General features: G+C 40.9%; 2 protein-coding genes across 5 annotated transcripts in view; both read right to left on the bottom strand.

Annotated features, from left to right (window-relative positions):
- Positions 1–4,353: 4,353 nt before the first annotated feature.
- On the bottom strand, positions 4,354–10,781 carry LRAT (lecithin retinol acyltransferase). The gene is made up of 2 exons (XM_085058563.1): positions 10,063–10,781; positions 4,354–9,518 (listed from the first exon to the last, which is right to left on the bottom strand). The coding sequence occupies exons 1-2, from the start codon at positions 10,603–10,605 to the stop codon at positions 9,366–9,368; spliced, it is 696 nt and encodes a 231-aa protein (XP_084914689.1). The 5' UTR covers positions 10,606–10,781; the 3' UTR covers positions 4,354–9,365.
- A 3,903-nt stretch (positions 10,782–14,684) lies between these two features.
- LOC146438176 (uncharacterized) overlaps positions 14,685–25,846 on the bottom strand; it is a 55,987-nt gene continuing 44,825 nt past the window's right edge. For 2 of the 4 annotated variants that reach the window (XM_085058560.1, XM_085058561.1), the window contains exons 17-20: positions 23,849–23,932; positions 22,192–22,315; positions 17,144–17,234; positions 14,685–16,545 (exon numbers count right to left, since the gene is read on the bottom strand). In XM_085058560.1, coding sequence (XP_084914686.1) covers positions 16,471–16,545; positions 17,144–17,234; positions 22,192–22,315; positions 23,849–23,932 — 374 coding nt within the window. In that variant the 3' untranslated portion in view covers positions 14,685–16,470. Of the gene's footprint in view, positions 16,546–17,143; positions 17,235–22,191; positions 22,316–23,206; positions 23,247–23,848; positions 23,933–25,846 lie in introns of those variants that run through there. The other 2 variants (XR_014851681.1, XM_085058562.1) reach the window with 2 other exon arrangements.

The following is a 25,846-nucleotide window of genomic DNA, read 5'->3' as shown; positions in this document are numbered from 1 at the left end:
AAAGCCTAGTGACACAACCAAAAGTGTGGTGAAAAACTAAACTTAGAATCACTAATTACATCATGGGCAACCATATACAAAATCAGTGTTATGCAGCTTAACTGTTCCTTCCTGATTTCTGGTTAGATGTTACATCAGTGAAACAGGAATTCAAAATCAGTATTTCTAGACCTACCGAGCAGTTATATCGACTTTGTAAATATCTGACTTACTCGTTCTTTTAACGCGAGTTCCATAGTTAACTTCCCAGTTTGCTGGAGACAGTGCAATTTCCTGACTGTAAGAGAGCCACTAGGTGGTAGCACGTTGTCTTAAAAGGCGTTTGGTCAGCCCCGGCAGTTGTCATTTTGAAGGAGTTCTGCTCCACTCTTTCCCGGGCAGCCGAGAGATGCTGCAACTCTCTTCACACCATGTCGAGTTGGTGGTGATCGATTTGGGATTTTTCGGTGCTCATCTCGACACTAGACGCGGGGGAGATGCTGCCTGCCGCACTGCACCTCCAGCCCAGGAGGACATGAGCTGTCATAGAGTATCCTGAGTTGGAATGGACCCACAAGGATCATTAATTCCAACTCCTGGCCCTGCACTATTCCCAAGACTCACACCATGTGCCTGAGAGTGTTGTCCAAACACTTCCTGAACTCTGTCAGGTTTGGTGCTGTGACCACTTCCCTGGGGAGCCTGTTCCAATGCCCAACCATCCTCTGGGTGAAGAACCTTTTCCTGACATCCAACCTTAACCTCCCATGACACAGCTTCAGGCCATTCCCTTGGGTCCTGCCACTGGTCACCACAGGGAAGAGATCAGTGCCTGCCCCTCCTCTTTCTCCCATAAGGAAACTGCAGATCACAATGAGGTCTCCCCTCATTAGTCTCTTCCCTAGGTCAAACTAAGTGCCCTCAGCTGCTCCTCGTATGCCTTCCCCTCTGGACGCTTCACCATCTTCCTGGCCCTTTTTTGGACACTCTCTAATAATACTACAAGTGCCACCCTTCAAAAAGTCTCTTATCCAAACAAGGAACACAAGCTAATTACATAGAAAGCCCCGAGGACCCAGGTTAAAATAGATTGAGAGAATCCCCTTGCTAACATAAAAGCTAACAATAATTTTTTTAAAAGCCTTGTTAAAATATATTAAAAGCCAAGCATTTGCCAGAGAGAGAACTGGCAGGTGATAAAGAAAGGGTCTTTTGAGGAATTAGGCGATAGGGGGAAAAAAAGTTGTAGCAATATTAAACACAAAAGTGATAGAGAAGTTTTCAAATTCAGCTAGTTCTTTTTTTAGAGGAACAGAGCCTGACACTAGTCCTAAACTGAGGACCCAATGAAAGGCCTTTTAGCACAGATGAGTAAATTCCAAGTTACAACTGAAAGATGGATGTGTTCAACCTCAAAGATACAGGATGATACTGTTGGACTAAGAAGTGTAATGTGAAGTAAATTTTGGAGGGCAGCCATAGTACTAGAAAGATGGTGCCAAATGAGCTGTTTCCCAAGTACAAATCTGTGGAAACAACAAAAACTCTGATTTTCACATCAGGAATATCTGAACTGCAAGACTATAGGTGGAAAAAAAGTAATGCAAATGATTATTCATTGTTACCTGTAGTACAAGAAGGGGAGGGACATCTAATGTAAGGAAAACAAATTTTTAAAAAGTGCTTTTTCATATGTCATAATTTATCTTGCCATGTAGCCTTTTGAAGGTCAGGCTGATGTAAAAGGAGTAAGACAAGTTCACACAGGGTATTAAACATGATGAAATGCATGCGAGCTTTAAAGCTGGAATTTTGCGAATTGTAAACTTTTGAGAATGTATCAAGAATCCATCAGTACCTGTACCTTGTCCCCAAGCGCTCACTGTTTCTCATTGGTGGAGAATGATACTTTGCTAAACTGACTTTCAGATATTGCCACGGTCATTCCTTATTTCCTCTGATGGTAAAAAATTTGACCCTCATCTATAAGCTCAAGGTGCTCAAAGGTAGTAAAGTTCTTAATAGTGTCTGGTTGTCTTGCTGCAGCTCTGGATTGAGAGCCCAGTTTTCCTAAATATTAATGGGAGTAGCTTTGTTCACAGAAAAAGATCTCAGAAGCCAACTGAAGGGTGCATTGCCTAGACCAAAAAACTTGGTTAGAAACAATGGTGGCAGTGCAAAACCTGTAGACAGCTGCCTGAATAAATTCTAAAAACTAGGAGAAAAAAAAAGCTGCAGAGCTTTTGACTTGTAGGATTCTTCAAATCATAATTATGTGTAAAGTTCATAATCACTGGGGGTTCATTTCTGAATATCCTTATTAAATTTTCTCAGGTACAAGGTTTCTGAGAGGTCAGGGAATTGGAGGCAATATTTCATATTTAATTTGCTCTCTATGAAGAGAGTAACAAAGCTCCTGTTTAACTGGAAGAAACATAACCCAGTGATACTGTCATAATAAAGAAGCCTGAGGTACTACTTACCCAAGTGTAGATCTAATGGGATAACTTTTAACTATGCAGCCCTAAAAAGCAACTTTTTTTAAAGGAACTTCTCTTACTATTTTTTTTAATTAAGGCCAAATGATTTTTGTATAAATAGATACCTTGCTATGCATCCTATGTATCCCATGTTCCCTTCCTGCTCAGTTATACACTGAGCTCAATTAATGTCACAAATCCACTGTCTTTCCCATAAGAACAGACTATTGTTGCAAGCACAAATTTGTATTTAATTGCAGGATTTAGCACTGTCTGCTAGAGAGCTTTTAATGCAAACATTCCCCAAAATGAAAAATGCGAACTAGAAAATTACTGAGGAAAAGTAACTTCTATAACTGGATTGGGTGGATATTTTCAGCTTGCTAGTAAAAATCTCTTTGCAAGTCATAAAAACCTCATTATAATTTTGAAACACGTTTCATGAGTATGCATCAGCTCTACTGCCTGTGCCATTCTCAATGCTTAAACAGTATTAGTTACTGGAATTGCTCAAAGACATCAGAAATAGAAACGCTCTGTTCCTTGCTGGAATTTCAGTTCATCAGCCAAGCAGAATTACTGCTTTCTCCAGGCAAGTTTTTGAAAAGACATTATTCCTAGCCTACACCCTGTCTGTCAATGCATGATGAAATTGTCATTCTGAAATAGTAACTTGTGCAGTGGAGTGGTTCTTTCTTACATACAGTGTGACCACACCTACTTGCTGCCGGAAATTGGGAGTAATAACTAAAACAATACAAACAGCTGTCTACCATTCAGTCATCCATGATAAATGGCTGATGCACTGGATAAAGAAATGCTATTTTTACCTGTTTGCCAAAGCCATGTCCTAGTTTATTATACATTTGGATTTTCAGAGGAGCTGAGGTTTGTCTACATCCCAAGGCTGATGAAAAGCTGATGAATGGGATGTGATTACATTACTGCAGATATCACAGGCTATACCTTCAGGTGTATACTTGAGGGCATTGCAACCTTATACACATGACAGTCTGAGAGGATTCACATCCCTAAATGAGACCTTCAGGCTCCTCTTCCAAAGTTTAGGAAGAATGAGTTACTTTGGAAGGGACTCATGAGAGTCAGAGCTGCAACCTGTACAAAGTCACCCATGAATAAAATGAGGCTGAGGCTGGAATTTTAACAGTTTGGAGCGTATCTGCATGATTCAGATCTCTTGCTTCAGGTGTGCAGGTATGACTGCAATACAGGACAGGGTCATGAAACTCTTATCTATTCAGGCTCAAAAAGAGACAGAGCTGGGATAACATGGTGCTGAACCGAACAGCCACCTCCTGCTAGGGCTAAATGCACTGCTCCATTTTTCACAGCCATGCTGGTTCTGGAGGCAACCAAGTCATGCTTGGCTCCAGGCTACTTACACAGTGCATTATCACTTCATTTAGACATTAGATGAGTGGTTGAAACCAGATGCCTCCCTCCTCCTGAACATTCACTTAGAGCTACCTACAGTCCAGTCTGCAAATATAAATAGCAAAAGTTACTCTGTTTAATACCCAACTCTAACATTTCCAGCAGGAGTTCGGGAAATTTCTCCTTTTCTTCATATCCACATTTCTTCAGTTTTGATTAGACCTAATTACTAACTTTCTACCTACTGTGTAGGAGTAGCAGACCCACCCCTCCTTCTGTTTATGTGCAGCACTAAATGGAAACTTGCAGGTACTTTCTGCAAAACTGCAAGGAACATGGATGCAAATCTGAGTTAGATCTCAGACTATGCACAAACAGAAGATAAGGTGGCTTAGCAAGTTCAGCAGGGCATAACCCTTTATTTGGATGTATTCTTAATTATATAATGTAGTATGCCTTCTTAGCCTCAAAGAAAACTCTGGTTTCACAGGCAGAGAAGATGCCCTCTGGGGAGGAACCATGAATTTTATTTATTGGGTATGTCCACCGCAAGAAACCTTCAACCTTACACAAATATTAACCAAGTCTTGGAGGTAACCAGAAATCAGAGAGATGATTATTGCCCTGGTTATAGAAATGGGAAAGAGTTAAAAAGAGACACTGCAGCAAATAGTTTGGCAGTTACAGCAGGTTATCTGCTTTAACTAGAAGCATTTGTTATAATGAAAGCAGCAGTGCAGCAAAGCAGCAGAGCTCTGATCAAACCCAGTAGTCTCTCCCTTGTTTCTACCTTAAAGTTTTCTGAATGACTGCAATTTGTGTTGTGTCGAAGTCAGAAATGTCCCAGTCTCAACAGGTCCTGACTGCATCCAGGGATCCATTTCCCATTCTGAACGTCACTGGGGCCCACAGAGCATGAGAAGTGAAACCCTCCTTTGGAGATCGCAAATAGAGCCTTTTCCAACACAGAGTGGACAGAGAGGATTTTGCCCTTCTAACTCCAAGTCACAGGTGTTGCCTGACTTGATTTTTAAAAAAATTCAATAATCATTGTCCTAACCCATGAGACTAAAAGTAGAAAAGGTGAAGGGTAGCCACGTCATAGCCTTATCCAAAGTCTCATTAACTCTTGCAGGATGACGGAGAAGGTCCTAGGAAGAGGTCTCCCAAATGCCTAGAAATGCTCTAACCATCACAATTGTTCACTCTTTATAAATTGGTATTGCTGTTTCCATTCAAAGTGCTGCTCCATCAGGAAGGGGCTCAAGGTTTTGGGTAACAACTGGGGATGTCTACCTTAAAATTCTGGCCAGGTTAATCAGCTAAACAAGGTCACAGAGTAAGTTTGCACATTTGTTCATGGTCATCCATGTTCACAAATACACAACACAGAAGTTCACAAATATACAATACAGAAGAGGCAACCTCTGAAACAAAGCCATGTGGCTAAACAAAGTCCTCTCATAAACAGGAAAAACTTCAAAAAGCTCTTACACGAAAGTTTTCTACCTTGTGAGACACAGAAACAGTAAATCCAAATCCCCAGTTTTGTCACAGATAGAACTGTGGTACTGCAATCAATGTAATTCTGACTTAAGCTTCCTAAAAATCTCCCCATTTGCCCCCCTTCTACCAGTGTCTGAGCACTCAGGATTATATCTTCAATGTGCTCTTGACTTCAGAAGTGAAGCTACATCACAAAACGCACCAGAATAATTTTTCAAAGAAATTATGCCAAAAAGAGCTTTGAATACTTTTAGTGTTCCATTTCTACAGCAGAGGAGATTGTTTATTCTACCAGCACAATGCTCTGAAAGATTTTTGTAAGGCTGACAAGAGACTGGAATGCACTACAGCAAAGAACCTCAGAACTGCTAAGCTTTTCTATCTTCACTTCCCATCAGAAAGCTCATTCATGACAGTTAAGTACTCAGATGAATCAGGTCCAAAGCTATTACAACGCATAACGAGGAAACGCTTCAAGTCACCTGAGAACTTTTTTAAATTTCAGTGCATACAGGAGATGCTTACTAACGACTGTCTAACACAGTTCTGTATCATCCAGTGGTGTGTGATGCTTTATTTAATGTGAGAACATGCAATAAATAATACAGCACCATATAATTTCTAGAGATCACAGTTCTAATGTTTCTTGTTGCTGCAGTTTGCATTCTAAAACCTGTCTGGATGATGTCAAGTCACACACAAGTTTAATTCCCTCTCCCCCACCCCCTCCGACTTTAACAAGTATTGCTATGATTTAGTTTTCATTAAAAGCCTCAATGGTATTTATATGTATCATTTTCCTTCAGCACAGGAGATGCGAAGTGAAATCAAGCAGCAGATGACTGTTCACCACAAAATGAGTAATCATTTATGTTCCAAACTAAAATAAATGCAAACAAAACCAGAAAGCACACTGTTCTAGTGTCTTCATTTAGTGACTTACCTTTTTTCCCATTTCTTTTGAACAGGGAATTTTGTAAAAACATTTTGACCCTTTCTCATTTTATTTCTGCTTTCCTTGGAAAGCTTACGAAGTGAAACATCTATCCGTTAAACGTGGTGTCTTCACTACTTGCCTTTTCCAGTGGCACAGGGGTGATGGTTATACTCCTTCATTATGTATTCTGGTTTAACCACACAGCTTTTCAAAACAGCCCCCACTAAAATGAGCTGTGCCTCTAGATTTACACTCCCCATCATCATCACTTACAGTTACCGATGAACAATTTCACTTCTAAGCATACACATTTCACCAACAGCTGAACTGCTCCACAGTTTTCTGTGTTTTTCTTATTATAACTAGTTCCTTCATTTCAATGGCATCACAGTTGAGCTCAAGTCTGAAATGCAATGCTCCAGCTTAGGTCAAGTGCTTATTTTTACTCAAGTAATTACAGAAAAAAAAACTTGACACTGACATTTACCAAAATATTTCAGAGCACAAACACCACCCGCTGAGCTGAACATGAAAATTCAAGCCTGCTAGTCTTGTTTTCCTCCTCAGAGTATGACTGATTTGACTCATGCCTGACTTTAACAAAATTTCCAGATCTTTGCTAGAATTATAGTTAGTAGGAAAAATGCATAAACATACAGCTGGATTTCTGTTCCTATGCCCACATTATTGCTTGTCTTTGATGAAAGGATATGGCAAGATATTCTAGACCATTTCATTGCATTTGGTAAGTCTAAAACTTAAAATGCTAAAGGAAAAACCTCTACTAATACATATGAAAGCCTGCAAGTAACTGTTTTCATTTCTTTTGAAGACACCTATGAAAATCCCAGTTTAGTGAATCTGGGTGCTTTTTGCTCAACAGCATTAGCAGCACAGGAGCCTTTGATACTGAAACTAGAGCAGGAATATTTCTCTGCCTTCCAGCAGTCCCACTTGTGATTTGGTTACTGGTCATGACCCTGTTGTTTATTGTGTATGTGGATCGTAAAAATTACTGGAATTCTTATAAATCCCAATTAAATAAAGGGTAAAAGAAAAGCCCACCTGTAATCAGACACCATGTAACTGCATGTTAATGGCCTGTTCAGTACTCTACTGGGATATCTTGGAGTAATGCTATAGCATTATACTCAATTTCAAGAGGCCAGTAGACATTTTTAAATGAATAAAATCTATTTATATAATTACAGTAATGACTACAGTTCATGCCTTATTCACAGCAAGTAAAAAAACCACACTGGAGTTTATGTAAATATTACTAATGCATACACTATGAAAAAGTAACTCATGTTAATTAAAAAACACCGTAATTTCAAAAGTTTACCAGAAACAGTTACACTGAGCATTGCAATCTTTCAAAGCAGAATAGAAGTTGTTTACAAGGATCCAGCAGTAATTGATATCCAGCTGCTTGGAGCTGGGCTGCTGATTGAACATGCAGTGAAAGCTGGGCTGAAATCCCCTCTTATTTGATGCCAGCAGGAGTCATGCTGCTCTTTCCTATGAGCTGGAATTTCAGCCCAGTCTTTACATTCTTCGTCGGTTATGGTGGAGCAGCCAGAAGATGATGATTAGAGAGTAGCCAAGTAAACTCGCAGCTCTAAAAATCCAATCTTCAAGCATTTGTAAGGTCTAGGGGAAGGAGGAGGGGGTTTATAGCACAGTTAAAAGGAGCCTCTCTAAGAATGGGCAAGTGGCCATTTCAGTAACAGAGCTGATGGCAGGACACTGCACACCACTCATGGAAGTAAATCTGAGGTTGAGTCCTTGGCGAAAGCACCATCATACTGGCCTTTGACTAGAAAGGAAGGCAAGCACAGCATGTGAACAAGTAAGCACATGTATGCACACAAGGCATTCCAGGAGCTGAACAATTTCTCTGCATACATAAAATTGCTAAGAAAAAATAATAGCAAAGGTTTTTAACGTTTAAACAATTGCTTACATGAACTTGATTTCAAATCCAACTTTACACATTCTTGATAAACTGAAAGGCCTCAGCATTGGAGATAAAACATTTCTAGCACCAGCTGCTGGCTTGAAAGTGAGTACTTACTCACAAGAGATGAATATAGGAAGACAGGTTGTCTTTCATTGAGAAAGTGTTTTAAGGCAATATCCAAAATCACAATACAGCCACCACAGAAACCGTTCCAAGGATCCCTGATACTTTACGGCTCCCACATAGGTTCCACTACTGAGGTGCAGTAGGAACTAAATTGGTGTCTGTCCTCCTCCTCCCTGCCACGTACTAGTTGTCATAAAGCAAGCTAATTTCTTACTGTAGCTCCTAACTCCCTCTGTAGCCATTTATATTAACCGTATCAGCCACTATCACTGGCAAGGAAAATGGTGAGGAATTGCTGTCTTTTCTTATACTAACCCAATTAAAAAGTTATTCAATACGGTAGCAAGTGTTTACACAATTAATACAAATGACTGATTTCTGAACATTTCCCAGAAGGGAAACATCTTCAACTGGTCTGGCCAGATGTGCTCCTGCAGCATCCAGCCCAGGGTTGGTTTTTCTTATTTGCTCTCAAAAAAGAGTCAGTTTGCTTGCACTTCCACCAAGGAGTATTTTAGGAATGGAGACAGTAATTTTTGAATATACACTGTATCTATAAAAGGAAGAGGTAAAAGGAAGAGGTAAGCAGTTTATCCTCCATTTCCATCACTTTGTGGAACTCCATCATCCATTTTTATTAATAGTTATGGCACCCAGTTATGCAGCTAAGGAACTGAAGAACATGAAGGATGTTATCTGAATCATTTTTAGCTAAAGACAAGGAGCAGAACTGCATCGCAACCCTACTTTTTCATTATTTAAAAGTGTGTTAAAATATACCAAGATTTTCAGGAAATCTGTTATTTGGCTTACACAGTAAGCTATGCCTTGTGCACTGTGTTCTAGACAAAGCTGTATTTTAAAGTGGTGCACAAAGTTAAGAAACTTTACATTATGCCAGTGAGTAATCTGTGCTTTCATAAATACAGTAGTATACATCCTATATACAGATGCTGGATGGTAGCCTCCAGGAAGGCTGTTAGCCAGCCATCCACAGAAAGAAGGGAATGAAGATGGTGGCCAGCGTGGTGGAGGGTGCCAAACCCAGGCAGACTATTGACGCTAGTCCCACAAGCACAGATGCGAGCACGCTCCTCTGGTCCCGAATAATCATCTTCACGGTCTCACAGAACTGGGGGGGAAAAAAAAAGAAAAAAAAAGGATGAGATTTAAAGAGGAAAGCTTTGGCTGCAGAGCTGGCGATGCCCACTCCTCGGGACACAGCAGCGGTTGCCGCTCCAACTCTCACACAGGCTCCCCGGAGAAGAGAGAATGGAAGAGGAAAGAGCCGGGCTAGCACCGCATCACCCCCAGCATCAGCCCCGGTACTGCCTGTGGCTCCGGCTGCAACCTGTAGCTTCACAGCATTTTAGAAGCATATTAATTGTTCTACGAATTCAGCTTCGCCTTCCTCACCGCTTCAAGCCAGCTGAGGCCAGGCTTGCCGCCGTCCCGAGCAGCTCCGCGCCGGCGGCACTGCCCGCTGCGGGAAGAGCGGCGTCAGCGGCGGCCGGGCTGGCGGGCAGTGCCGGCGGGCAGCACCGGCGGGCAGCACCGGCGGGCAGTACCGGCGGGCAGCACCGGCACCCCGCCCGGGGCCGCGGCGGCGGCTGAGGCAGCTCCGGGAGCGGGAGCGCCGGGGAACGGGCAGCGCCGCCCCGCGGGCCGGGCCGTACCTTGTCAGTCTGGAAGCTGACCGGGGCTCCGTATCGGCAGTAGGTGACGAAGTGCTCGCAGTTGTTCCAGAGCAGGCTGTAGGCCGTGGTGCCCACCAGCTTCTCCGCCCGGCGAGCCACCTCCTCGCTGGCCAGCACCCGGTCCTCGAAGAGCCGGTCCATGTGGTTGACCAGGATGCTGCCGCCGTAGGCGAAGTCCTCCACCGTGTCCACCCGGACGCTGGCCGTCCTGGCGATAACGCCCAGGATGAGCCGCTTGTTGGTCACCACCTGCTGGATCTGCCGACGGTCGCTGGTGATGGAGGGCAGGATGTCGGGCATCATGTGGGCGACGCGGTTCTCGCCCAGGTAGATGCCGAAGTGGATGAAGAGGGTGCGGGGCACCTCCAGCAGGTCTCCTCGCTTGAAGCAGCTGGTGTCGTAGTAGCCGGGGGCAGGCGGTGGCGTTTTCCCGCCGGAGCCCGCGGGCACGGCCCGGATGTGGACGAGGAGCATCAGCTTCTCCAGCAGCAGCGACGCCGCCTGCGGCACCGGGTTCTTCATGGTCGGCGGGGGAAACCCTCGGTGCCTCCGAGCAGCTGCTGGCCCCCGGCACCGCTTTTCTAGGCTACCGGCGGGGTGGGGCGGGCACCCGGGCCGGCCCACAGGGTGAGGGGCGTGCGGGGAGCGCCCGCCCCGAGCACCGGCCGGGCTTTATTGCGGGGCAGCGGCGGGCACCCCGAGCCGGCCCGGCGTCCCTCGGTGCGGCGGCTCGGCCCTCGGGATGGCGTGGTGCCCGCAGCCTGGAGCCACCCGCAGCTCCGCCCCGTCTACCGCCGGCGCTGCCCAGGTAGAAGTGCACGGAAAAGTGCTTGCAAAGCCCTTCTCCCGCCCCGGGAGGAGCAGCGAAGGGCTCCCGAGGCCACAGCCGCTCCGTGCACCTTTCCCCGCCGGCGGGACCCGAGGAGCTCCGGGCTTATATACACATATATGGGATGGGATGGGATCGGGGGTGGCCCGCGGGCTGCCACGGCGCTCGCACGGCGGCAGGACAGGGAGGGAGCGTCTGTCCTCCCTGAAAGTAAACAGGTCTCCGAGGGAGAGCGGAAAGTCACGTTTATAAATTAATTCGCCCCAAAGGTCCGCCAGCTAAGAAAGAGTGGGAATCGGTGCAGCGGCATTCCCGTGCGTTCAGTTTCATGCTAATGCATTATGCAAATGACCAAATCCTGGCAACGGAGCCCACAAAAGAGCAGCCCTGTCAGGTCAACAATGCCGCCCCGATCCAGGCTCGGAAGTTTCAGTAACCAAGCAGGTTCCCGCCCCCTCGGCGATGGCGGGATGATGGATGGTAAAACATTCATCTTACCTGGAAGATGACAGGCGCGGAGAGTGGCAGGGGAAGCGGCCGTGGCTGCAGCCTTTCACCGAGTCGCCGCCGCCGCCGCGCCCCGAGCCGCTGCCATGGATCTTTGTTCGTGCCGCAGCCGCTCCGGCTGCAGGGGGGAGCTTTCGCCTCTCTGAGAAATGCAGGACGGGCGAAGAGGGCGGGAGGAAGGGATATGCGTGTAAGAATGCTGGAGAAGTTTGTTGGAGCATCTGCCTTTTAACTAGGACAAACACCGCAACCTCAGGATGCCAAATACAGAACGGGGAAGCGGAGCGCTGGTGTGTAACAGCTTGGCAGCTCTCCACTGGCAAACCGCGTTGAAACAGTAGGTTATTTTTCTCTCCTCAGTCACTTTAAACGCTGTGGAACACGAATGAGATCTCTAGACCACCCCAGAGCTGTAGAACCCCTTTGGTCACACCAGCAAAAAAAGAGAAAATGTTCACTATCCCTTTTCTTTCCATTAGCAAACAGCCCTAGTATGTCTCAGAAGGCAAAGGGGATGTGAAGGACCCAGCAGGTGAGAGCCTTCTGCCACCATAGACACTGAACCAAGGTTCAGGATTGTGTCAACATGAAAGCTTATTGATGAACCAAAAGCAAGTTTTCCCACTTCCTCAGTAAAGAAAATATTTCATGGGATGGGGTTACCTCACTACTTGTCAAGAAAAAAAACTATGGCTGGTGTTTCCTCCTGCTTGGAGCACAGAGCAGCTTCCAGGGGAGCTAAGACTATCCTCACCTTGCTTCAACTGCAAAGAAAGGGGCTCCCCATACCCTCGTTTGGCTGCTGATTACAGGCCAGAGCCCCAGCACTACTTAACAGAGTGATCAGGCCTTTGGGATTTTCTCTGGAGTCTCAGCCAAATTTTTATGCAACAGAGGCTTACCCCTCTCAAGCCCCCTTATTTCAAATCACATCACTTACAAAAGAGAAAATACTTTATAGATGTAGCTTATGATGCTGATACAGGAACCCTGTGGATTAGCTACCAGCCACACTTTCTATAATTAAACCAGCATATATTCAAATCCAGATGTTTAAATATATTTGGAAGGTTTGAAGCTTTTTCTACTAGCAAGTGAAAGTGGGGAGGAGGAAGAGGAACTTCTCATTTTTAACTAGTGCATTATTTTTAATGGATGAGGGAAAAAATTAAAACACCTCATCCTGATAAAGGGTCTCACCCATTTGATGATGGTCACAGCAGCTGGTCCAGAGCTGGAGCACTGTGCCACAGAAGGCTGGCAAAGACTCCACAGAAAGTCCTGGCTGAGAAAGGTTCCTGTCTCCATCCTGCGTGGATAAGCACTATTCCTGCCCTGCACTGCTTTCCCAAGCTTCCCCCTCTCCCCTTCCCTGAAGCTGTCTAGGGAGTGTCTGAATGGTCTTTGCTGAAATAGGTAGTAGAGATGCTTCAGTCCTACAGTTCAGGTTTCTCTTCCCTGCCCAAGGAATGTAGAGGAATTCAGCTGAACTCCCTGGCAGATGCACACTTCCCAATGGGATCTTTCACATGGAAGCATCCTTTGTTTGCTTTCTTCATGCCAGTTAGCTTTAATCCCAAAACCACCAGGGTCCATTTCAAGTAAATCTGGAAAGGAAACCAGGACGACACTGAAGAAGAGAAATTACCATGAGAAGGAGACTCAAAGTCTTACTACATGGGAGGGTTTCAAAGAAGGTGGAAGGAGTGACATTTCTGCAGTATGATTTCCTCGTACCTGAGGCACTGAAGAGCTTCCTCTCTCCCTGCCCCCCAACCACTCACTCACTCTCAAGCCAGGAATCCCCAGCAGACAAGCCCAAAAGGCATTACAGAGCAGACAGGTCTGGGGAATCCACCCAGGTAATGCTTTGCCACTACCTTGCACGTGTTGTGTGCATTACTGTGTGCACAGCACTTAATACAACACAACAAAGTAATTTCTGAATGAAACCATTCCGATTCTTGGAAAGCAACCTGCAACCCAACATTTTCTGCTTTCAAACCCAAGGGGCTGCACTTCTATTACTGTCAAACTTCCACAATGTAACCACAATATAAGGTATACATACCATAATTTTTCATCTGAAGGGGGAAAGAAAATATGTATTTTGGTGGAAAAACATCTCCACTGGAGATGGCAAAACTAAAAATATACATTGTGCATCAAACACTGGCACACCCTCTTGGGTGACTTTTGTACCTTTAGTACAGAAATTTAAGTGCGAAAACCACTTTGAAATATTAAATATAACCCATAAATACTGAGGAAGTATTGGGAATGTTAATAGTTGTGGAATAATTTAATGATAAAAGCCATGCTTTATTTTTGAGAGTTAAACTGAGATGCAGTAAGAAAGCTGTGAGAGGTAAGAATGCACTACTTTGTTTAGTAGTGCAGATGAGCCACAGCATAAAAACTTAAGAGGTGTAAGCCAGTTTCCATTACACTCAAACTCCTGTATTAGAAGGAACCTTATTTTATGCACTAGACATTACTATTTCCATCCTGATCTCACAGCTAACACAGTAGGGAAAATGCAGGAAAGGCGGGGAGTTGGAAGGATAATTCTTGCCTGTATGAGGAACAGACCTGGTTTAATAAGCAGGCAAGATGAATTTTTTAACTGACTGAAGTTAATACATGCTCACCTTTGTGTACAATTTGTATTTTCCCAAACCGTTCTCAATTACTCAAGCTTTACTGCAGACTAAAGAACAAATGCAGCTTTCAGATCATCTGGTACTACCAAAACAAACACACTTGCATGAATTCAAAACACATTAAGGCATTCAAGGAGAATAAAATTTGGATAAGGATTTTTGGAGGGTGTAATTTGCAAGAAAAGTATCTGAAAAGCAATGCCATTTGGTTTGAGCTGGTGTGCTGAAAGAAATAGTGAATAGAAAACATGTTTGTGAAGGATGCTTTCATAGCATCCAAAAGGGCTATTCCAGAGATAAAAAATAACACCTTTGTATTCCCATATCCAATCCATTTGAACACTGTACCATTCTTTTCAGCAAATTACAGCTTCCATTGTAGCACTGTAAGTGACCAGCTCTCCAAAACACTATCATTTCTTTTTTTGGTTTTTGTATTTAACAAAGACTAGGGACAGAACAGACAAAATATGAACAAAGAAGGCAAACCAGCAAGACAATGCATGGCATTGCAGGCAAGTGAAAGAACCCCAAACAAAGGACCTTTGAACTAAGTTTCACTCTCTTCCAGCAGAAGAAACAACAAAAATGACTAAAACATATTTATACTTTATAAATGTTCACTTTTATTCAGAAACTTATTGCATACACATTTCCAGAGTCACTTAAGCAGCATATTGAGTGAACTGCAAATATTTACGGTAGCCTTTTTATCCTTGTAGGTTTGCTACTGAGGTCTATCTTTTTTTTTTTTTTTTTTACTTCCTCTCAATAGGCTTCCAAATTATTAAGGAAAGTTTTCTAAAAAATTACTGTAAACATAATAAAACCTGCATGCCATTTTCCCTTTGAAGTTATTAACTTGGCTGTTTTTCTGCAATGAAGTAATGACCCTTTTTTTACAGCCTGACTGAATCATGCTGTATACATGGATAGTACCTACAACTTGCTCAGGGAATAATGTGTTTAGATGGATAAAGCATTCACTTATGATACCTTCAATTCAAATGAACAAAACCACAGAAAGGGTGGGAACAATTCATTGCATAGTCCTCATTAGCAAGCAAGAGGCTAGGAAATTAATAACAGTGATAGATAGCACTGGAAATTTAGAAACAACTAACAGATTGGTCTGGTGACAAAAAAATACTTTCATCATTTTGTCTGGTATTCGTAATGCTCATTTTCTCAGTACTAAACAATTAATACAATCTCCCTAAAATAAAAATATTAATATCTGAATATAAAATGCCTGAACAAGTGGAGGAGTATTTTTATGGCTTCTGCAGAAAAAATACAAATTTTCCACCTTGCTAGCGTCCCAGGAAGTGTGACACAGGTTTTTAAGTCTCTTCTTAATGGGGTCAAGAAGTTCAGAAGTATCTCCATTTGAACATGCTAGTCATGTTGTGCAGGAAGGGAGATGGGAGGTGGTAACTGCGAGTCAGCAGAAAGACAGAGTACACTGCATTCTGCATGGTTTTACTTCACAGCAGAAGATACCTTTCTGTGGGAAGGGCAGTGCAAATGACAGTCAAATGAACTTAATCCATGCATGACTGTGCTGCACAAATGAAGGATTTAACAGCCCTGGAACAAAACCAGGTATCCTCCACCACCCAGCCCCACTTCATCCCTGCCAGCCTATCACAAGAAGGAGTGAGCAGGAGACTATCCTTTCCTAATCTTCAAATTTATTACCACACTAAGATCTGCAATTTACTACTACTCAGTGCTTTCAAGTGAAGGATTAATTAGTAAAAGATATTGGAAAATGTAATAACAAAGTCTATCATTAACCAGACAAAGTGCTGGAAGTTTGGTGGATCACCACCAAAGGTCAGCATTTATGACCAGTCACTGTATAACAGTACCAATTATTACTTTTCTTTATTGCCCAGCAGGGAGAACTGTTCCCTAGTACCAGACAGTGCTGACTTCACAGCAGTGCAGAGCAGGTTACCCAGCCTCACTCACTGCACAGGACAAACATGGCTGACAGGTCAGCAGTCCATTTGATTTTCAAAGTCTGAGAGAAGGAAGAGAGATGGACTGAACAGGAGGTAATTTCCATCTTGAAACAAAGATTATCTTGTCTCATAATTAAATGTTATGTTGCAATTTGATTAACTCTGTTTTTCAGGAAATAAATTAATTCTTCATCCACTGTATTATCTGGACAGGAAATGTTATCAGGCACAGACAAAGCTATTAGTCTGGTATTACTCAAAATATTTGCTAATATGTGCCATGTAGCTAAGCCTCTGAGAAATAACTGTCAAATTTCTACTCTTTAACCTTAAAAAAAATCTCATTCAAGAAGCCAGTTCTTGTATATAACATGTTTTTATACCACTCAGTGTTAAAAGCATATATATTAAACACCTCTTATTCTATCAGTGATTTTAAATCAGGAACATTTTTAATCTGGAAATCCAACAGCATCTGTCCAAGTGCTTTACCCTGTAAGAAGAAGAACAAAACCATTTTATTTTACTATATAAATATATCACCTTTTAAAATGAAGTTTTATAAAATGGTTTCATTCGAATATTTTTCCTATAATCAGTGTGAGAATTCTGTTTAAGTTTTATGAGTTTTCAAGCATCCACATCTGAATAGATTGACCAGTTTATTCCATTTATTCGGTACATAGTGCTAAAATTAACTTATTTGCGGTTCAATTCTATCATCTGATTCATACATAGCATCACCTTATTTTGTGAGCAGTCTTCTTGACTACACTGAGATTATTTGCACATGTAAGCATTTCTGAGCCTATGGTAGCAGAGCTGTGCTTTGCTGTAGCCATAGCGTTGCTAAGATCTTGTCTTCATGTTTAGATGTTTCAAATATTTAATACTCAGACTGTACACTTGCAAAAATATGTTACTTTCAGATTCACATATCATCAACACAAAAGACCTCATATCCATCTGCTTTTCCCTTTCATGTTTATATTATTTATCAGTACTTTAACTATAGAAGGCATAGGCTAAATTAGGAGGCCTACAGTGCATATGAAAAATAACTACATTTAAAGTATTGCTTTGATACATGCCTGTGGGTCACTTCTTAAGGATGCTATGCCACCACCACCAAGGGAATTCTTCAGAACAAAATTTAATCCATGGATTCCTGGCAACTCATATCTGTAAAATGAAAACTGCACATTATTTCTCAGGAGATTTTGGAAGGAACACTTGTAGAGATCAAGCAAAAGCTGACATGCAAAAATATCATGCTTCTGATCACATCCCTGCTGAGTCAAGTCTAAAAGTTAACAAGATTAACACAAGGCCTTACCTGCCTTCTTGTTCCTTCCTCTTACTCCAAATAAACAGTCTTTAATAGTTTTAAAGTTGGACCATTGAAAACTATTAAATTTATTAAACTATTAAATAATCATTCTCCTCTATTAAAAACTCATCCATTTCTAATAAGGTTGTTTCTAGAGTCCTTTTTTTCTATGAGTTAAAGCCCCTATCTGGAAGCCAGAAGTTCAAGATCCAATATGAACTTAGACAACACAATGGGCAAAAGGCAGTATTTTCATTAGCTCCTAGCTCTGATAGTGAAAAGTACAATCACTAAATTCCTGGAATTCACTTTTGCTAACAAGTGCTGCCAGCTAATTGGAAAGACACCCTCGTTATAACAGAGAAGTATCTGAGTCACTACATCACTCTCACAACCAACAGATAATTTCACAGCAAATTAAAATCAGATCTACATTTCAATGCTTTCCTGGATCCATGTACTTTGTTCAGATAAAATTTTATTTTAGTGTGACAAGACCTAATTTTCTGTTCCATTGCCACTGTAAGCATTTTTCCATCCTTGCTTTTGAGTGGTGCAGTTCCAATTTGGAAACTTCTGTAGCAGTTTGGCAAATGGCTCTGTGGTTTCCTATTGTTTCAAATTCCATAAATAGGTCTACAGTATATTTCCATTTGTCTCCCACTGCACAGTTTTTCAGTGTTTTGTCATCTTCCTTCTATTGTTGCTTTTCTTTGGTTTTGCTTTCCTCCAGTATTTCCTTCATCTAAGCTTTTCTTTAATTCTATAGGAAAGGACTTACATTAGAACATCATCAAGCCATGAGGAACAACAAAGATGATATCCAATTCTCACTCCATTTTCAGATGTTTGACTGCTGCAATTTAAATCATGCTTCCTCCAACACCACTCATTTTTCGTTAGTCACCTATCTGATCTTAATCTGTTTGGGACAGATTCTTCATATCTTTCCCCTGATATAGCTGGAATTTCTTGCAGTGCTCCTCTGCTGCTGATTTTGTCACTCAGAGGTTTCTCTCTTTTAGCTCCTGTAGAGCAGTGTGAAAACCATGGCTGTGCTGGTGTTCACAGCCCTGTGTCCCCTATTATCTTGGGTGTCTGACCCAAACCTCTCATGGAAGGAAATGATTCTGCTGAGGAGTCTGGCAATCACTTGATTTCTCCTTCTAGAAAGCAAGTAGTCATGGAGTGTCCGTGTTTGTGTCCTAGGCAAGAAGTTTTAAGCTCCTACTTTCTCATTACCACACTCTACTTTAAAATTAGTATTATTAGTTGTTAATAAGAAAAAAACTGGTGTCAGCATTCTGTTGCCCTTCCTTGAAAACTAGTTGATGCCAACATTATCACACTTAAAGGCAAACCCACTGGGAAGGCAGGAAAGGAGATTAATCCACCAGTGCTCAACTAGACAACACAAATGTGAAGAATAAAGTAATTTCCACAGTAAGTAACCTACCTAATTTACTAAATTTAATACCATAATCAACTATATAGCAAAACCAGATGACTCCACAAAATTTTCCGAAAAACTAAATAAAAATTACCAATCATCACATACACCACGAAAGCTAAAGATCTACCAAAGCACTGCACTATAAATTTTACTCTGAAAAACTGGCAAAGACTTCCAGCCACCAAACAATTTTACAACTGGCAGATCTCTCCAAGAGAACTAGACTCATGGAACATGTATTCCAGAGGCTAATATCTCATCTCTCCAAAGAAGTGTCATGAAAATCATTCAGGCAAAACAAATCAGGAGCAAAACTGAAGAGCATACAAAAGCAGAAACAAATGAGTGGAAGAGTTTCATTTCACTTTCTGCAGTAATTTTGGCAGAGGAAGTAGGTAATACAAGGAACAGATCTTAATTTGGAATGCTATGAAACAGCACATTCATTTTATTTACTTTGAGAAAATATTTACAGTGGGCTACTCTAGCTAAAACTAGGATTACAAAATTATAATATATAAAGGTCAGCATCTTCACTATTTTAAGGCTTGCTTGAAGCATCTGAGCATCAAAAATACTTCCACACAGAAAACAAATTCACACAATAAAAGGAAGAAAAACCACTATAACCATCATAATAGTCTTAAGCAGCAACAATACATTAACCAAAATGCTGGCAGGCATTTACTCAGCATAATTAAACATTTAAGTTTAATTAAGTGAGATCTAAAGGAAAAAAATATCTTACTGTACAATTTGATCAAAAGTTTTAAGAGCTGCTTTTAAAAAACAGAAAACAAATAAGTACTTCAAAGAATACTGTATCTGTGACAGAAACCAATAAAATAAGGAATATTCACACTTCTAGCTGAATTCCTATGCTTATGCACAATGGGGTGCCTGCTTAACTACTTCCTTTAAAGTGCTGTCCATAATATACAGAGAAGTCAGGTTTCCCAGTCAATTTCCTGATAAAATGCATGAAAATAATGATGATACAAAATTATTTAATGCATTTAAATCAAGGAAAAGACAGTATTCTTTTTATCAGAGGAAAGCAGGAACCAAGTCCATAGGCTTAAAGAGGAGTTTGCATGTGAAATATACTGTAGAGAAATACTTATTTTTCCTCTCTAATAAATGTATGTACAAAAAAGCCATCTAGAAGCATTAGCATTCACATTTTTTGTTCTTCAGCTCTTGGTCAAAACATTGCATAGAAGAAATCAGCTATTTTTATACTTCTGAGCATTGGAATCTTCTCAAAACATGACATATACCATACTGCAGAAGATGAAAACAGCAAATCCTCATATAATAGTTTTACTATCCTTCTTAAATGATTAACCTAGTACCACTACATGAAAAGTTTCTTATTCTGTATCTTAAGATACTCAGATCTGTTAAGAATGTACTCCAGCACTCCAAAGTGGGAAGCAATAATCTGGGAATTGAAAGACCATCTTTTGCTATTATTTTACCTGAACATATGGAAGTTTGTGAGTTTCCAGTGTTCTCTATCAAAATAATTCCACCTTTTCTCCGTTTAGTACACCTATTTAATGCCTCTAGTGAAAAAGCACAGAAGGCAAATGGTTAACAGATTCTGTTCCGTAGTGTGGTAGAGCCATTGTTGGTATGTTTGTAACAGCAAAACTAATACTTAGTTTTTAACCACTCACCATTTAAATAAAGGAAATGAAAGAAAATTAGACAGTAAGACAGCTCTTTTTAAATGACAGTTAAAACTAAAAAATAAACAAGTAATTAAAAAAGAAACTACACAATCTGAAGCACATGAGCGTAATCCTTATAATCCTAAATATTTCCACAAAAGGTTTTATTCTTTTTCCCCAGTAGCTTTCCAATTCACTCACAGAGCTCCATTATCACATCATTAAATGAAGCCAAACCCACAAACAGATAATCTAATTATTCAAATTAATTTGGCTTCATCCAGACAGAGCAAATTTCAACTTTTATTTATGAACATAAACAGCATTAAGGAATGTCAATGATACAATTTCTACAAGTATCATTAGGAGACATGACATTTATTTCTTGCCCTCTGTGCTTTGTTTCAGAGGAAATTCAATTAAAATTCTTAGTATCACGATTATTAAATACATAGATTTGTTAGCACTTACAAAACAGTTGGTGAGATCTACACTGAGCTGCTTATGAAGACAAAACCAGCACTTACAATTCAAAGATCAGGGGTTACCATAACTCCAAGCTCTCTGTGAGCTTTGAGCTGTACCTTTCTGACTCAAGCTCCTTGAACAAGCACAAAGACACTTAACAGTTTATCCACTACTCATGGAAACACATAAAAGATTTTGGCAAAATCTTCATACTTGCAGAATAACTGACTTTGTATCAAAAGACATTTCAGAAGACTGAATGGTTTGTGGCAGTATTAAGCTTTTACTTGTTTTTGAAGAGAGAAGAAGGTTTAAAATCTGTTGACTAGTTTACTGGACATCCTTGGGAGAATGAGCTCCATTACCTCATGCTACAAGCACAGTGTATGTTTCAGTCCCAAGGAAGGGCCCTGAGCATCAGCCATACTACAAAAACAAGGACGTTATGTATGTTGTCAGGTGGAAGAGGATATTCTTTTGTAGATGAGTATCAGGTAGAAGTGTCCTGTTTATAATGTATTCCTCTTTCAGATTTTAAGAGAAATTAGCTATGTTTTTTGTTTAAATTCTGGCTTGGTGTATGTGGGGCAAAAGTGGGTGGGAATGAGGTACTACAAGGAATACTTTCTCTAAAGTGAGTTAATATTCATAAATATTAAAATGTTGTGCAGAAACAGGGATAGTATGAGGCCCATTCCTGATGGATGATCAGGAAAGTTTGGGCTCCAGACTATACTGGCTGTGTGAATGTCATCCAGGTAGTGTTTCACACACTTCTCTCAGTTCAGCAGTGGCTCAGAAGCTTGGGAAGCTTCAGCTACTAAGGCTCCTGCAGTTTCCAAATGGTTCAAAACCAATGGAAAGATAAATTTCCCGAAGAGCATTGGAAGCTATTTCTAGTTAGTAAAGACATTCTGTACTGGAACAAAACAAAGGAACAGCCCCAACACTACTATGCTAATTCTGGGAATTTAAATGCCTCCACTAAACGGATTCACGGCCTTTGTCCAGCTTTCAGAGAGGCCCAAGTTCATGTTCTTTCTCAATGATTATGCTCAAGTTGTTATTTAAAAAGGCAAAGGAAGATATATTAAAAAACCTAAAGACAATACACACAAATTTGCAATATTTATGTTAACATACTTTAAGATAACTTCTGATACCATCATGTATCTACCACACAACTGTGGACTGAGCATGCAAGCTACTCACCTTGTTACTAGTTCTTCTTCTGGCTTTTCATGCTCTAAAAGGTGTTGAAAGTAATTCTCCAGGGCTTGAGCAGTTAAAGTTTTCTTTAGGTATGGATAGTAGAGGGGATGCCGTGCTATCACACCTGTTGGGCATTAAATGGCATTAGTTGCAATAGGAATGTAAAAAAATTTGTATTTATCCTTTCAAAACTGATTTGAGATCCTCCGCCTAACTGAAACTGTACATATGGATCCTCTTTAATGAGCTCCTGAATAAGAAACACAACAGTATGACAGCTCTCCCTCTGTCAGTAGAGATGTAGGGTGGAGCATGACACGATTGAATGCTAAGTGACCACTAAATGATTACTGGATTTTTTCTGGCTGCAAGCAATCCCTGCCACTGAAAGACACCTAAAGAACAACAACATCACAACAAACAACCCACTGGCAGTTCTCTGCCCTTACATGATTTGCAAGACTTACATATCTAAATAAACACAATTAACCACAACAAGGCATGATCAGTGACTGAAGGTTTGGTCCTTGACCCACCTCTTGCATGTGATTCTCATGTAAGTGTGACAAATTGCAATTACATTTTTATTGCTGTAAATATGCTTTGTAAGCTTCAGCTAATTTTATGCTGAAGCTGAGGTTCCAGAGCAGGATCAGGAAAACAGTTTTGTGTCACAGGGCCCTTTCTATCTGTGGACTTTAATTAGAGGTCAAGTTTGTTGTTATTGTTGTTCTTTAATAAAGCAATAGTGTCTTTACATCTGAAGAAGTCTATTATGTATACATCACTCACAACTTGGCAATGCTACATTGCAACAGTGGTCAACCACAGAGAAAGAAAAAGGAAAAAAAAAAGTAAAAAGAAAAAAAAAGAAAAATCAACATTGCTTCATTCTTCAACCCCAAAAAAAAACGTGTCACAAACAAAGACAAGAAAACTATATTCCTAAATACAAATGAACAAAATTAATCAGTTTTAGCATGACAGCTAATAGCAAATCAAATCCCAAACGCACCTTTAATTCATACTGAGCTTTGAACACCACACGCTCTCATCTTCCAACAAGTAAGAGAGCCAATTGTTGCATGCAGAAGTAAGGAATAGAAGGAATTATTAAACAATGCAAGAAGCAGCACAATCAGTGTAAAGAGACTGCATAATGACATATACCATTTGCATTAGCAATGTAATAAAAACATTCTTGTACATATGAGAACAACTTTAGTATTACCTGTCAATATTTCAGCCATATACAAAATTAATGTATGAAAATATTACACACGATTAGACAACCAAGAAATTATATTATGTAACGTAACACACATGAAGGAATAGCAACTGATACGTAAAAGAAATCTAAAAAGGCATTTCTTAACTTTTGGGAGCTCAACTTTCCAACCCTAAATAAAAACCTTTCTTCATAGTACAATGTGCTAGTATTTTTCTTAGTACCTCAGATTAAAACAGCTGCTAATGAGGAGACTATAGATATGCCATTAGTAAAAATCCATGTTAGATACGTATTATTTTTTGTTTCAGCACAATTAAAAAAAAACAGAAATCAAGTCATGTTTAAAAAAATTAAATCTAGCACTTGATGTGTAACTCATGTGTGAAAATCTTACATCACTTCAGAAAGCAAGAAAAATAAAAATACCTATGTTTGCAGAATTGCCTTTGTCTCCACTTCTGGTATAGGCAAGATCTTCTAAGCGGTAAGTATGCGGACCACTTGGCAGATCTGTACAACATAAAAATGAATTCATTTTAATGGTGCTACAAATAATAGTATATTTTTTAAGTGCAAGCTTTTTGCATTTATTTGCAGTACTTTTGAAAACATTTCCAATCTTTGTTCCCACAGGAACACCTAGAGAAAAAGAGGTGAGACGGGGGGCCAAAATTATGAAGTTGATCCCTCCTGCTCCATCTCCCAAATCCCTTTTACTTTTTTACAGCCAAATGCTGTACCAGGCATCCCCTCTTCCATCACCCTTCAATATGACTATCCATCTTAGCAATGCAGTAGCTCTGAAGGAGGCAGAGCTGCTGCTTTTCTTGCCTAGCCAGTAACTTCTGTCCCCTTAACTCGGAGATCTCTGCTTCCAGTGCAGGTGGAAAATACCTGTAGTTGCTACCGTCCTCATAATTCTATATAATGTTTAATCTGCTAATGCCTGTAGAAAACAGTTTCAATTTAAAATTCCTTTTCAAGACATCTCTCACTTGCATTTGCACTGTTTTAACAGTTACTTACCCAGCTGTACAGAAGAAACCTAAGATTTCTTTTTCAAGTTACTGGTTTTTTAAGTATCTTAGTATTATATAGAAAATGTATGCTTTCTAGGAAGCCAATCTTGATTTTTTAACTTTTCAATGTCTCAGTATTGAATGTTCAAGGAGCATGGAGGTTGCTGCATTTCACTGAACAAAGTTCATATGAAATATTTTTATCCATCTACATATCAAAAAGCAAACCCACTCCTGTCCAAATCCATGAATTCAGTATTGTGGGATTCCCACCGTATACACCTGGGGTTTGATGGCTAAGTTACACAGCACAGACCTCTTGCAATTGTTGATTACTAAGAGTAGCAGGCTGCCACCATTCAGTTCCTGTTCTTTAAAGTGAGAGGTGAAGCATCCACTCTGCTACTGAGCTTGAGTTACTCGCTGATCACAGCATAACACTGAACTTGAAGCATAGGCTATATCCAAGCTTTTAGGCAGTGAGAATCAAGTAATTTTCAGTCAGTTTTGCTTCTGATCCAACTTTCCTTCGGCCATATCAGCTCTCCTGGCCTCCTTGGCTTTTCAATACCATCATCAATAACAGACTGACCTCCACTCCTGACTCTCAGTGAACTTCTCATCCTTCCAGATGCAACTGGCAGTTCTCCCTCTCTCTCTGCTCCTTGGACACCAGTAGGGGGACTGTGCAGAGCAGGGAAGTGACAGCCTTCCTGCTTTGTGGCGGCTTCTATTGCTGCTGGTGGCAGCCACAAGAAGCAACTCACAGATGTCCCAAATTTAAAGAAATTGAATATACAGAGTCTTGTAAATCAACTATGCTGGACTACCTTCACGCTGCAAGGCAATGCAACATGAAAATACATCAGTCTGTCCCTTCTGTACTATTATTGCTTCTGCTAAGAATATTTGGGGCTTATTTTCCTTTTTGGAATTTTTTTTTTTAATTTTAGAGAGTAAGAGACCCAGTATTAAAGATGTCATACTCCAAATGCTGGCCAGAGGCATCATTTAGAGCACAGTGCACCTACTGTGAAGGCATGAGTAGATCTGTACACTGTGAACAGCATCAAGTAATCAGGTAAATCCAGACCTAGCCAAATCATCCCTACCTTCAACTCCTTCCTGCCCACAGAAAATTGCTGACTCAGACATGAGCCAGGCTGACATGGGTAAGAGACAAACGACATCCAAATCCTACTGGCTGCAGTTTTCACTGACCCTGTCAGAAAGGGAGGCTCAAAGTCTGTGGCAGTGGCAGCTGGACAGATCCGTAAGGTCCATTTAGGTATGGGGTGGGAGATACAGTGGATAACAAAAATGCCTTAGTACGACATGACACATAATTTGTATAGTGTATCTCAGCTCATGGTATTTATTTGGTTGAAGCAGATCAGGCAACACT

This window comes from Lichenostomus cassidix, chromosome 4 (genome assembly GCF_008360975.1).
Source record: "Lichenostomus cassidix isolate B80296 chromosome 4, HeHo_3.0, whole genome shotgun sequence".
NCBI lineage: Eukaryota > Metazoa > Chordata > Aves > Passeriformes > Meliphagidae > Lichenostomus > Lichenostomus cassidix.
Note: the sequence above shows the minus strand (reverse complement) of the source record. Positions and strands in the feature narration are given on the sequence as shown.

Coding starts and splice junctions, on each gene's coding strand:
- LRAT (XM_085058563.1), bottom strand. CDS start 10,605: ATGAAGAACCCGGTGCCGCAGGCGGCGTCGCTGCTGCTGGAGAAGCTG. Junction 9,519..10,062: donor TCAGCTTCCAGACTGACAAG/GTACGGCCCGGC, acceptor TTTCCCCCCCAG/TTCTGTGAGACCGTGAAGAT.